A 14,911-nucleotide genomic window follows, 5' to 3' on the forward strand; every position below is an offset into this window, starting at 1 on the left:
GAGGCTCTAATGAGTCTCTACAAACTACTAAATTAGAAACGGTTCTGCTTAAAAACACCATTAAAACTTTTCTTTTTAATTAAAACAGCAACTAGAGACTCTCCTCATCCCCCATTGGAGCTGCTCTAATAGTTTTTACTGAGTACTGAGTGGATTTTTATTCGTTTTATTTTTCAAGTGAGATTTCAGAGGACTTGGGACCCAGAAAGAGCTTTTCCCTGTTTCATGAATCCTTGAGTGCTGATAGTGCATTTTTGCCCATACCTCCTCCAACAACAAGATGCTTGTGTAGGGACTATCACTTTTTCAACATTGAATTTTAAATCTGTTCTTTTTGTCTCACTTTAAATTTTTTTTAAAAAATACTCTTTTCTTATCATGTTTGTCTTGTTGATTCTTGATAAGTGAAATGTTACCAAGAATTGGTGAAATAACGTGACTTGGGTGAGAATTGGAATATTTCTTGGAATACGCAAGTAAGAGTTTTGTTGGATGCATTCGTGATGTGGAAATGGTTTGGATCCAATGGATTTTAGGGGATATGACAAAAGTTTCAGGAACAGTATAATTAAAGTTCTATTTTGCTAGAAATTGGAGATGCTGAAACACAGAGCTTTATGCTTGTCTCTTAATTACATATGGCTATCTTTTGTGAAACCTATCTATTAATTATTTACTGTTCAGTTGCAATTCTCAGTGTTAGTTTTTTGGCGAACAAGTAAATATCTATTTGTTCATCATCCCAACTAAATATCTTTTGTGGAACCTATTCTTTAATTATTTACTCTTCAGTGCCAATTCTCAGTGTTAGTCTTTTGGTGAACTTTTAAGTAAATATCTATTAGTTCATCGTTCCTACTAAATATCTTGTTTTGTCTTGGGGACCCTTTGTCTTGATAATTCTCAGTGTTAGTCTTTTGGTGAGCTTTTTAAGTAAATATCTATTTGTTCATCGTTCCTAAATATCTGTTTCATTTGTTCATGTTCCTGCTAAATATCTTTCTTCCCTTGATAATGTAGAGCACTTCATTATGTGCTAGGATGAATAGGCACAGCCAATTATGTTCAGCTCTTTTGCTTTATTACGTGGTATGTCTACAAAGTTTCTCCATTATATTATTAGCATAGTTCTGAATTTTTTAAGGTGCTATATATATGTTTATTATATTACAAAAAGCTTAGACATGAATCTATCTTATTGATCGAGGTCTTTATTCCAACAAGTGGTCCGAATTTTCTTAAAGCACTACGATACTGTTTTAAAACATTATCTTCCAAAGCTACAATTGTTCTCTAGTGCTTTCTGTATTTACTTACTGTTTAAATCTTAAGGCTACTAATAATAGATATTATTCCCCACAAAAATAACATGATCAAAATTCGTATTTCCTTCAAGGAGATGGTAGCAGAAATTCAGACATCATTAGAGTTTCGTAGTGAATTCATGGAAAATATAAACACAGCTTCAATCATTGAGAGAATTGAACAATTATATACCATTAGCTGTTGCAGTAAGGGCATAACTTACGCTAATCCGTAATTTTAAGTACTTAAATCACTTAAATGCAGATTTCATGCACTCAGTGCATGGTATCAGATCATATCTGATACCACTTGATAATATCCCTGAGATGCTTAACCACAGTTTTACATTATTAACCACAGTCTTACATTATTAACCAATAGCCCTTCTTCTTTGTGCACAACCTCAGTTACTATTCAACTTTTCAATACTTAATTCACATCCCATCCAATCAGGAATGCCTAGGATCTTAAGCCTTATTTGAACCACCATTTGTTTATGACATGTCTTTTCTTTTGATAAACTTGTTTATGACCACTTGCTCTCTTTTAAAAAATGCAGGATCTCCTAAATCTCGTAGTTACAAAATGTGGTCCTTAACTAAACTAGTTGTTAAAAATATTTTACAAAGGGTTGTGGATTCCAGCTTGTATAGCTGGTTTTGAATAACTCAGTTATTTTATAGGTATGTTTGGTGTCAAGGCTCTATCCCAAACGTCAGGTTTATCACTTTACTGGCGGTTGAGAATCTGTGAATTTGAAGTTTGGTATAGCTTGGTATCTTACAAGATTTTATGCATCTCCCAATATAGCTTTTACGTTTGACTTTACTTATAAACTTAGGCCGGTTGGCTTTCCCTATGGTATTTGCTATCCTGTTGACTCATGTGTGTGAGGCATATACGTTGTGTTTTAAGTGGGCCGGGTCAAGTGGATAAAATGAACTTCGTGCATTTGTCACCATCAATCAACCATATTAGCGGTCAGGTCTGGACTGTATTGCAATACCTTGGCATGTATGACTGGGAGATCAATTCTTATGTCCAGTGATTGTGACACAAAATAGTTTATTGACTAGCACGAATCAATCTTAAGGGTTTTAAGGTTTTTGGATATGATTGCATAATTCACATCTTTTTTTAAAGATAAGTTTGATGAACTCAAGTGATCTGCAACTGAAAAGTGAAATATATTCTCTCTGTATACACTTTGTGCTACAGGCAAAAAAAGAAAGAAATAAAAAAATTGAAGTGTATCTTGATTTTTTCTTTTGGAACTCCTCTATGGTTATAGACATGAATTGTGCTCAGACCAAAAATCTACTATCTAAAACTTGAGCAAAAAATTCTGATTTAATGATGGCTTCTGGGCATTTAGCTGCTTTCTATAAAACTGTTTACTATTCCTTCAGGTTCTAGAGGAGAAATCCTGACAACTACACTCTCTGTTAGTGCTGCTGTCACTTGGCTGGAGTCACCTATGATCTTTTGGCATGTCTCAGCCAGACAGTGTCTGCATTTCGGACAAGTCAAATGTTGTTGAAGCCACTTGTCAATGCAACGAACATGGAATCCGTGGTTGCACTTAGGAAGCAGCCTTAGCTTTTCACCGGAAACAAAATCCGACAAACAGATGACGCACTCTTCACCAAACCCCGGCAGGTTCATCTCAGGTGAGTAACTCACGACCGGGAACATCCTAAGAGCTTTCTTCTTGATCCCTTTGTTTGATGAACCGCGTGGTGTTGAAAGACTAGAGATAGGCTCGGAGATCATGAAACTTGAAGAACGCCTGAATGCACAACGAATGATGTAATGTAACCCGAGGCAGCAGATGACTCCACAGATGAGGACTGAGAGAAGCATCAAGACATTCCCACTGAGGTTGTTGTCATGGGTTATGAGAGGAGATGGTGCGACCGTAATTGCTCGTTGAGTGTTTTGGTCGAATGGGTTGTGTAGAAGCAGCTTTCTAGAGATAAAACCGCCAAAGATTTGTTCTTGGAAGGCTTGAGCTGAAGAAGGTAATTCATTTGCAGACATTTTTTACGCTTTGAAAAAGCTTTGAATCAAAGTCTATTCTCTCTCTTTTGCTTGGCTTTGTTTGGTTATTGCTTCTTAATTGTTTGGCGAATTCATAGTGGTCTTATATATAGCTTCAGATGATTACTGAGTGGGGACTGAGAATTCTTTATAATTGAAGACTAATAAAGTGGTTTTCCTTCCTTTTTTCAAGTGAGATTTGAGAGGATTTGGGACCCAGAAAGAGTTTATCTCATGAATCATTGAGTGGTGATTGACTGATTGTGCTGTTGGCCCATACCTCTTCCTACCACAAGATTCTTGTGTAGGGACACTATCACTTGTCCAAAATTGAATATTGAGAAAGTTTCTTTATGGCCTCGCTTTAAAATAAAAATGATTTAAAACTTTATCTTCTAAAGCTACAATTTTCCTCTAGTTCTTTGATCTTTACATGTACTGTTTTTACTTTTAACGCTGTTAGTAGTTGTCCCCCCAAAGAAAGGAACATTATAATAATTGCAATTCTAGGTAACGGAAATTTGAACATCTTGAACGTTCCAGTAGTAAATTCCAGTATAATTTCTTGACAGTAGAGAATTAAACAATTACCGATGATTAGATGTTGCAGTAAGAGTTATTACTAAAGCTAGATCCGGAAATTATCTCCGAAAATGTGGTACTTACTTCTAAATTAGACTTCTTAACTTATATGATGCTTTTCGTTTTTTAAAAAATTTGGTTTGTACAATGTCAGTTCTCTCATACTCAATGTCATATTACCAGATGCTTATTGGACAAACCAGTCTTCTGTTATTAATTGAACTTTTTTTGTGTGCACAACCTATTATTAATTGAACTTTTTAGCACTTTTTTCATATCATATCCAATCAGAGACGCCTAGGATCTTATCATCTTAAGCTTTATTTGAACCATCATTTCTTTATGACAAGTCGACAAAAAATAAACCTTGTGTATGACTTGTTGCTCCATTTTAAAACTGCAGGATATCCTAAATCTCGTAGTTAGAACATGTGGTCCTTAACTAAACTAGTTATAATTTACAATGGGTTGTGGATTCCAGCTTGTTTTGAATCACCCAGTGTGGAGAAATTTATGAAAACGACTACGATATCAAGTTGATCACTCCATGAAATCTTTAATATGTGCAATTTTTTATTCTTTCTTTTTTGAAAATTCTAGACAGAACATTCACCACAATCTGATAAGCTTGAGTACCAATTTGGTAAGAATAAGATGTAAGGGAGTTAAGTTTGAGGCATCAACATGATAATTGGTATCAACCGTCATAGTAGTCAGTAGAGTAGGAGATGTATGAGGTGAGACTAGTTTGAAGTTTAAACGTGTTTTGTTTGATATGGCTGAAGGATTTCTCACTTATCTTGCTTCACACGCTAACTTTTTTATTTATTTATTTTGCTGTGTGACCGTTGAAGATGGATTCTCTCGACCAGGATGGTATTTACAAATAGGGTATTGTGGCATAGATATGGTCTTGAAAGATTCACTTGACTGAATACCATCAGGGTATTGTGGCATAGATATGGTCTTGAAAGATTCACTTGACTGATAGTTAAAAATCTTACCAAGTTTGGTATAGCTTGGTATCTTACAAGGCTATGTGTAACATCCGTGTTTGTGAAAACTTTACCAAGTTTAAGAGAAATATGAAAAATGTAAGGCAGAAATGGGGAAAATCAGGGGTTAACTGAGGAAAGTCGGGAAATGGGTTTAACCGGGTGAGACTAGGTTCAGTCGGGTGATCCTGAGCTAAGTCCAGCTTTTCCCGAGCTAAATCAAGTTTTGCCTAGTTAAAATCAGCTGGCCACGATTTTCAGGAAGTTTAGCTCGGAAATTCTGACAAGCCGCAGGACTTGGTCAGAATTCGGACAAGGTTGGTCCGGAACAGAGAGCCTTGTCGGGAACGGGTGCGCGCGGGAGCGGTTATCAGGTAAAACGCGCTAAGACAAAAGTGCGAGAACGGTTATGGATTTTAGCCGAGTAAACGTAGCGCGAGAACGGTTATCAGTCGTGCGAAAACACGCGGAATCTCAGTGGATCGTGGGAAAGTGCGGATTGTCGCGGGAACGGTTTTTGGGCGGTTTTCTGCGAGAAATCGTGTGAGCGCCTATATAATAAAGGCTTCCGGATCATTTCTCTTCTTCGCGCGACCCAAAAGAACACAGAAAAATTGAGAGAAACAGTTTTAAGAGAAGTTAGTCGAGAGAAAGTCTGTTTAGCCGAGAGCGATCGGATTCTGGCTAAGAGCGAGTGCGATCCTGCCGAGCGTGAACCGGATTCTGCCGAACGATCGTGGGAACGAGTCTGATCGATCGCGAGTTCTTTATTTACCGAATCTGTCCGATAAAAGCTAAGGTGCGTGACCGTGGCCTTGTTTGGTCGTATTCTTATTTAGACTCTAGTCGGTTGCGTGTTATTCTGTGCTTGTCATGACATTTCTACTGGCTATGCCGTGGTGATCGATCCACCTTACCGGCGATCTAGATCAGGCAAGGCGCTCGCGGCTGTGATGCCTGCCGAGGCTTGTCTGGTTGCTGGATGATCGGCCGGGTAAGCGTGTATGGTCATCGCGGGTAGTTTTCTGTTCTGATGAGCATTGGGCTCGATCTTTGTTTGATACAATTATACTTTGGCTCGATGAGAAGAGATGACAGCTCTCACTAAGCAGTTATGTTTGTTTATGCCTCCTTTGTGGATGCATGTAAAGAGGTCTGATCAGCGCGCAAAATATGGCTGGAACGGAATGGATGGTAGGATCGGGTAGTTAAGGTCTTAGTCGATGTTATAGCTTATATGCAAACAATCATTGTACTGAGAACCTCGATTTAATTCAAGTATTCTGTTTTTAATCTACTTATGCACGGCTAAAACTGTCTAAACGAACTTAATGCAAAAAATGCTAAGTAAAAACTCGGATGAAAATTTGACTAAGTGTTAGTTAAAAACGGAAATCCGGGTTAGGGTGCCACAAGTTGGTATCAGAGCGCGGTCGGTTCTAGAACAAGTCTTAGCATAAGTGGGTTAGTGTGTAAACCATCCTTCCAATGCCAAAGCTCCGCGGTAAGGCTGATAATATATATATGTGGTGTTAAGTTAGTTTGCCGGCTAACTTAATAGAGTATTGACCCTTTGCAGATGGCAAAAGGTGATCGAAGAAAGAATAATGTTGGTGAGAAGTCGGCGGCTAGGAATGCCGAGGGTGGGAATCAGGATCAGGTTAATCGAAATACGGGTATTGCTGGGAATGCCGAGAATGCGGCTGCGGCTGCTGCAGCTGGAGCTGTTCCAAACGTTGCTGCTGCCCTGGTTGGACTGGAAGCGGTGTTGGGTTTGTTGACCCAGGTGTTGGCACGATTGCCGGCTGTTGCGGCTGCCCCAGTGGTACCACCGCCGGTCGTGCAAGTGAATCCGCCTGCTGAAGCGGAGGAGGGAGTTGCTGGTGTAAGGGTCCCATCTTACCTGAAGGTGATGGACCACATGCAGAAATTGGGTTTGAAATTCTTTTAGGGAGGAATTAAGCCGATCGAGACTGATGATTGGATCGACCGTCTTAAGAGGAATTTTGAGTCGATCCGCTGCCCGGAGTAGTACAAGAAAGATATTGCCATGCACTATCTTGAGGGTGATGCGCACACCTGGTGGCGCGGTGCTGTTGGCAAGTGCGGGACCGAGTGTGTACTTGGGCTGATTTTCGTGGATTGTTTAAGGCCAAGTACTTTCCACCGGAAGCGCATGATCGGTTGGAGAGTGCGTTCATGGATCTGCGCCAAGGATCCAAAACGGTGCGAGAGTACAAGGCAGAGTTCAACAAGCTGAAGAAGTTTGCCGGCTGGGATATGGGAATCCAGAGTAACCAGATCAAATGGTTCATTCGTGGGCTAAGGATCGATCTGCGTAAGCACTGTGAGATGCGGGAGTATAAGACCTTTCCGGAGCTTGTGGAAAAGGCATCGCAGCTGGAAGCTACTTCCGCGGAATAAGCTAAATTACTCGGTAACGCTGCTGCAGCTGGGCCGAAAAAGGGTAGACCGTCTGGCAAGCCACCCGCGGGTCGTAACGCTGGTTCGACCCAAGGAAAGGTAAAACGTGCGAGCTGACACGCGTCGGGTGCTTGTCTCCGGTGCGGAAACATGGAGCACAAGGTGAAGGATTGTCCGGAAGAGGATAAGGGCGGAAAGAACCCAGGGAACGAATCAGATGAGAGGGTTTGTTTCTATTGTGCTGAGGCTGGGCACATTAAGCCGAGGTGCCCAGAACTGATGCAAGTGAGGCAACACACTGGGAAAAGGCCGAGTGAAGGACAGGCGCCTCCGGCAAAGAGGCAGGCCGTGATGCCGCAGATCTATGCTGTAGCCGAAGAGACAGCAGAGGATCCAAGTTCCTCACGTCCGATCACTGGTATGTCCTATCATTTACCTTAGTAAATTTTCTGTGTGAAAATCCTGAGTGTTGCGTGGATAGCTTAGCAATCTAGGTGATTGTGTAGGGACCTTGATCATGAGTGGTGTGGCAACCCATGTTCTATTCGATTCCAGAGCAACTCATTACTTCGTGAATCCGAACATGGTCGGAAAATGTGGATTTTGCAGGAAACCGGGGGATAACTATGGCTTGGTCCAGGCGGCTGGTGGACAAGTCATGTTAACCCTCGGTAAAGTCAAGGATGTATCGGTAATAGTTGGCAGCCGGGACATTCCAGCGGATCTGGAAATCTGCGAAGTGAAGTCTTATGACGTGATCCTTGGCATGGATTAGCTCGGGAAGTACAAGGCACATTTGAATTGTTGCCTTGGCCGAATTCGATTCGAGACCGCAGAAGGGATTTTGGAGTATCAGAATATCAAACCGACTAAGGGAAGCTTGATTGTTTCGGCAATGCAAGCTGATCGGATGATTGAGAAAGGGTGTGAGGCGTACTTGGCTATGATCACGACCGCCGAGGTAGGACCGGATGTGGAGCTGGGCAGTATTCCGGTCGTAAGTGAGTTCGATGATGTGTTCAGGGCGTTAACGGGTTTACTGCCTGCGCGGTCAGATCTGTTTACCATCGAGCTTGAGTCTGGAACGGCGCCGATACCCAAGGCACCGTACCGGATGGCTCCGGCTGAGATGGCCGAACTGAAGAAGCAGTTAAACGATCTGATGGAGAGAGGGTTTTTTCGACTGAGCAGTTCACCGTGGGGTGCACCTGTGCTGTTTGTTAAAAAGAAAGATGGAAGTTTCAGGCTTTGTATCGACTACCGTGGGCTGAACAGGGTTACTGTGAAGAACAAGTACCTTTTGCCGCGGATAGACGAGCTGTTGGACCAACTTCGAGGGGCGACTTAATTCAGCAAGATCGATTTGACTTCGGGTTATCATCAGATAACCATAGAAGAGTCGGATGTAAGGAAGACCGCCTTTAGGACAAGGTATGGTTACTTCGAGTTTGTAGTCCTGCCCTTCGGGCTGACTAATGCTCCTGCGGCTTTTATGAAGCTGATGAACAACATGTTCCGAGACTGCCTGGATGAATTCGTAATCATCTTCATTGATGATATACTTGTTTATTCCAAGAGTCGGGAAGAGCATGCGGTTCATGTAAGGACCGTGATGAATCGGCTAAGGGAGCATAAGCTGTTCGCTTAGCTCAGTAAGTGCAGCTTTTGGCAAAGGGAGATCGGATTCTTGGGTCATGTGGTCTCGGACAAGGGAGTGTCTGTTGACCTGGAGAAGATTAAGGCAATCACGAATTGGCCTATACCTGAGAATGTCTCGGAGATAAGAAGTTTTCTGGGCTTAGCTGGGTATTACCGTCGGTTCGTTAAAGGCTTTGCGAACATGGCTCAGCCAATGACCCGGTTAACAGGTAAGGACGTACCATTCGTGTGGTCGGCCGAGTGCGAGAAGTGTTTTGCCAAGCTTAAGGAAATGTTGACTAGTACGCCAGTTCTGGCTTTGCCTGAGCCGGATCAGCCGTATGTAGTCTACACGGATGCGTCGCGGATGAGATTGGGTCGGTGCTGATGCAACATGGTAAAGTAATCACCTATGCTTCAAGGCAGTTAATGAAGCACGAGGTGAATTATCCTACTCACGATCTGGAGATGGCTGTGGTAGTGTTCGCGTTAAAGATTTGGCGATCTTACCTTTATGGTGGGAAAGTCCAAGTCTTTACCGATCACAAGAGTTTGAAGTACATATTCACTCAGCCCGAGTTGAATATGAGGCAAAGGCGTTGGATGGAGTTTGTGGCCGACTACGACTTGGATATTGCTTACCATCCCGGTAAGGCAAATCTGGTCGTATATGCGCTAAGTCGGAAGCGGGTTGCGGCTCTGGTCGAACAGGATGTTGAGAGATTGGTCCGGATGGTTGGGACGCTACGACTAGCGGCTTTGACCGATGAGGTGGAACCGTTTTGTTTAGGCGCGACTGATCAAACGGATCTGCTAAGCCGAGTAAGGATTGCCCAGGAAAAAGATGAAAATTTGATGAAATGGGCAAAGATGGATCAGACCGAGTACCAGACTTCGAACAATGGGACGATCTTGGTTAAGGGTCGGGTCTGTGTACCAAACGATAAGGAGTTAAGGAAAGAAATCTTAAGGGAAGCTCACCATTATAAGTTTGCGGTTCACCCAGGATCGACGAAGATGTATCAGGACCTCAAGCGGTATTACCATGGGGTCGGGATGAAACGAGATGTGGCTGAATGGGTTGCCGGGTGTCAAACCTATCAATTGGTTAAGGCCGAGCATCAAGTGCCAAGCGGCTTGTTGCAAAGCTTACTGATTCCCGAGTGGAAGTGGGACATGATCACGAAGGATTTTGTGACAGGATTACCTGTGTGCGAGAGGATGGATTCTATCTGAGTCATTGTGGATCGACTGACTAAGTCCGCACACTTCTTGGCAGTGAACAAACACGATAAGGCGGATGCTTTAGCCAAGTTGTATGTGGAAGAGATCGTTAAGCTGCACGGTGTGCCGGCGAGCATTATGTCAGATCGGGACTCGCGGTTCACATCGGCATTTTGAAGGGCTATGCAGAAGCAGTTCGGGACTAAGGTCCACATGAGTACGGCTTATCATCCACAGACTGATGGTCTGTCGGAACGAACCATAAGGAAGTTGGAGGATTTGTTGCGGGCTTGTGTGTTGGATTGGAGTGGTAAGTGGAAGGATTATCTGCCTTTGGCAGAGTTTTCCTACAGCAATAGTTACCAGGCGAGTATTAGGATGTCGCCTTATGAAGCGTTGTATGGTCGGTCTTGCCGTACACTGCTATGTTGGACCCAAGTGGGGGAGCGCAGCATTTTTGGTCTAGACTTTGTGGAAGAGACGACCGAACGGATCAAAGTTTTGAAACTCAAGATGAAAGAGGCTCAGAACAGACTGAAAAGTTATGCGGATAAGCGGAGAAAAGAATTGGAATTTCAGGTCGGCGATCAAGTTTTTGTCAAACTGATCACTTACAAGGGTAAGGACCGGGCTGCTGCGACGGGTAAGCTTCAGCCGAGGTACATGGGACCGTACAGGATCCTGGAAAAGATTGGGCTGGTTGCTTACAAGCTGTAATTGCCACCAGCCTTGGTCGCATTTCACCATGTGTTCCATGTATCTCAGTTAAGGAAGTGCGTTCGAAATGAGGATTCAGTTACATCCAAACCTCTACCGGACTTGCAGGAAAACTTGTCCATAGAGGGAAGGGCGGTTCGGATTATAGGCCAACGAGTAAAAGTTGTGGGCCGAAAGCAGGTCAAGACGGTTCAGGTTGTTTGGGATTGCGATGGAGAAGAAGAAACTACTTGGGAGCCGGAATCAAGTTTGAAGGAAAAATTTCCTAAGTTGTTTGAGAAGCAACCGAAACAGAAAAAGGAAAAGCCAAGGAAGAGTAGAGATTCGAGAACGAATCTCACCATAAATGGGGGAGACTTGTAACACCCGTGTTCGTGAAAACCTTACCAAGTTGGAAAATTTGGTTAAGGGAAGTATGGAAAATGTAAGACAGAAATGGGGAAAAACCAGGGGGTTAACTGAGGAAAGTCGGGAAATGGGTTTAGCCGGGTAAAACTGGGTTCAGTCAGGTGATCCCGAGCTAAGTCTAGCTTTTGTCGAGCTAAATCAAGGTTTGCCGAGCTAAAATCAGCTGGCCGCGATTTTCGGGAAATTTAGCTGGAAAATTCCGACAAGCCGAGTTTTTCGGGACTTAGTCGGAATTCAGACAAGGTTGATCCGGAACAGACAGTCTTGTCGGGAACAGATGCGCGCGGGAGCGGTTATCGGGTAAAACGCGCTAAGGCAAAAGTGCGGGAACGGTTATGGATTTTAGCCAAGAAAACGTAGCGCGGGAAATGTTATCAGTCGTGCGAAACACGCGAAATCTCAGTGGATCGTGGGAAAGTGCGGATTGTCGCAGGAACGGTTTCTGGGCGGTTTGATGCGAGAAATCGTGTGAGCGCCTATATAATAAAGGCTTCCGAATCATTTCTTTTCTTCGCGCGACCCAAAAGAACACAGAAAGATTGAGAGAAACATTTTTAAGAGAAGTTAGTCGAGAGAAAGTCTGTTTAGCCGAGAGCGATCAGATTCTGGCTGAGAGCGAGTGCGGTCCTGCCGAGCGTGAACCGGATTCTGCCGAACGATCGTGGGAACGAGTCTGATCGATCGCGAGTTCTGTCTTTACCAAATCTGTCCGATAAAAGCTAAGGTGAGTGCGTGACCGTGGCCTTGTTTGGTCGTATTCTTTCCTAGACTCTAGTCGGTTGCGTGTTATTCTGTGCTTGTCATGGCATTTCTGCTGGCTATGCCGTGGTGATCGATCCACCTTACCGGCGATCTAGATCAGGCAAAGCGCTCACGGCTGTGATGCCCGCCGAGGCTTGTCTGGTTGCTGGGATGATCGGCCGGGTAAGCGTGTATGGTTATCGCGGGTAGTTTTCTGTTCTGATGAGAATTGGGCTCGATCTTTGTTTGATATGATTATACTTTGGCTCGGTGAGACGGGATGACCGCTCTTACTAAGCAGTTCTGTTTGCTTTTGCCTCCTTTGTGGATGCAGGTAAAGAGGTCTGATCAGCGCGGAGAATATGGCTGGAACGGAATGGATGGTAGGATCGGGTAGTTAAGGTTTTAGTCGATGTAATAGTTTATATACGAACAATCATTGTTTTGAGAACCTCGATTTAATTCAATTATTCTGTTTTTAATTTACTTATGCACGGCTAAAATTGTCTAAATGAACCTAATGCGAAAAATGCTAAGTAAAAACTCGGATGAAAATTTGATTAAATGTTAGTTAAAAACGAAAATCCGAGTCAAAGTGCTACACTATGCCTATATGCATCCACCGAACTAACTTTTACCTCTGACTTTTACCCATGCATAACTAATTACTTAACTAATTTATCTTTTTCCATTTTTGCGAATAATATAGAAGGTGGTATTAGTTGTATAAGTTGAAATCAATTCTATTAGATTTAAAGTTGTTCAGAATTTAAAAATTTGTTATTTGGAATGATTCATTATTCTTTTTACAATCTATTAGGCCTGGGCATTCGGTTTGGCGGGTCGGTTCCGGGTTAGAACCGATCGGGTTCGGTTCTTTCGGTTTTCGTAAGTTGGACCCAATTGAGAACCGAATACTTTTGGTCCGGTTTCGGATCGGTTCAGGGATTTTACGGGTCGGTTTGAGTGCTTAAATTTAAAACCGAAATGTGTTTAATACACTTGGATTACGGTTCGGTTCGGTTCTTTTTTAGAACCGAAACCAAAAGAAACCAAAATCAGCAACAAAAAAACCCGAAATGTCTTAAAAAAAACCAAAACTGCAAAGTGCAAACCACCATAACGTGCTGAAGTTTTAAACATTGTTAAAAAAACTGAAATGACAAATGACAATAGTCTAAACTTGAAAAACGAAAATCTGAACTGAAACATCAGAATTCCTAAAACACAAGTTGCATGAAGAATAACATAAAAGATAAAACAATGAAAACTGAAGACACGAAGACGCCAACTTGAAGACCTGAGCTTGAACTAGAACCTTGAAGCTTTCATACCTAATACATGAACAAAATACAGAGATGCAAATCAGTTAAAAATTGTCCTTAAAACACGAACACACCAACTCACAAAGTCACAAACATTAGTTCACAAAGTCATAAACATTAGTTCACAAAGTCACAAACATTAGTTCACAAACATTACCTTGTACTCATCAGTTCCACGTTCACAATCTCAAGTCTCAAGTCTCAACAGCTCAGCTTCTTTGCATATTGAATTCAGGGTCATTTTCTAATCAAAAAAAGAAGAACTAAAGGTTAGAAAAAAATAACTAATCAAAGAGATGTTAAAAAGGAATTAACTTACTTCTCATGAGTTCATCTTCAAGCTCCACATCAGCAAGCATTTGTTCACAAGTTGACACTCCTCTTTCATTGATATGAATTTCACTTTTTAACCACTGTTCAGTACACATCAACACCTCCACCATGTAGTGTGTTAAACAGCTTCTGTAGGGGCTTAACACTCTTCCACTTGTGCTAAATGCAGATTCAGAAGCAACAGATGACACTTGCATTGCAAGTATATCTTTCGCAATCATTGAAAGAACCGGGAACTTGCCACTATTTCTCATCCACCAACCCAAGATATCATACTCTGTACCCTTCATCAGCTTTGGTTTATCAACAGCCTCTTTCAAATATATCTCTAACTCATTTGCTGAATCACCAACTCCTGCTTCTTCGACAAGTTCATCATAAATGCTGTCCATTCGTTTATACCCAACTCCATGACTGAGAACACTTATTTCGAATACGTCAGTTCCGATTTGTTCTTGCGACATAGAAAATGTTCCTTGGGACTGAGAAGATGATGGTCCATGTGACCCACTAGAACTGCTTCTGTCCACTAAGCTATTATACTCAGCAAATAAATCCTTCAGAATTGCCTCTATGGAATCATATAAGAGTTTCCCCGCAACACTATTCTTCCCATATAGAGAATCAAAACACAGCTGAGCAAACTTTATCTTCTTCTGTGGATCAAAAACACTAGCCACTATCACAAGCCTATTCATTTCAGTCTTCTCCCTAAATGGATCCCAATATTTCTCTAACTTACTAATCATCGCTAAGGCTCTATCCCTCAAAGTTTGATCAGCTACTTGAGAAGTACTAATCTCCTTAATGTTTGAAGTAATAGTGACAATCTCGTTATACACCTTGTGTGCCGCCACAGATGTAGAAGCAGAGAGCATCAATGTAGATTTGTAGAAAATGACAAGAAATTGAACCAACCTGTCAACTGCATCCCAATCGCTTGAACTTGGTGGTCCAATCCTCTTGTTCCCTTCAACGTGGTCTAGAAAATGGTCACCATAAGGTTTGTCTTCAGCCTGCATCCTCTCAAAAGCCAACCTGAACTTTAAAGCCTGTTCCAGCATGAGACAAGTAGAATTCCATCTGGTCTTCACGTCTAGAAGTAAGCTTCCTCTAGTCATCTTTCCTGTCTCTACTCTAAACTCAAAAAACTTAACTCTGTTTGTAGAAGACCTGACA

At 42.2% G+C, this 14,911-nt stretch overlaps 1 protein-coding gene across 1 annotated transcript; it reads right to left on the reverse strand.

Annotated features, from left to right (window-relative positions):
* Positions 1 to 2,637: 2,637 nt before the first annotated feature.
* On the reverse strand, positions 2,638 to 3,345 carry LOC18011354 (RING-H2 finger protein ATL75). The gene has a single exon (XM_006393227.2). It carries the CDS (start codon positions 3,343 to 3,345, stop codon positions 2,677 to 2,679), a length of 669 nt encoding a protein of 222 aa, XP_006393289.1. The 3' UTR covers positions 2,638 to 2,676.
* Positions 3,346 to 14,911: the final 11,566 nt, after the last annotated feature.

This window comes from Eutrema salsugineum, unplaced genomic scaffold (genome assembly GCF_000478725.1).
Source record: "Eutrema salsugineum unplaced genomic scaffold, Eutsalg1_0 scaffold_7, whole genome shotgun sequence".
Classification (NCBI taxonomy): domain Eukaryota; kingdom Viridiplantae; phylum Streptophyta; class Magnoliopsida; order Brassicales; family Brassicaceae; genus Eutrema; species Eutrema salsugineum.

What these genes read in the sequence shown, in the direction of transcription:
- LOC18011354 (XM_006393227.2), bottom strand. Translation starts at nt 3,345, where the DNA reads ATGTCTGCAAATGAATTACCTTCTTCAGCTCAAGCCTTCCAAGAACAA.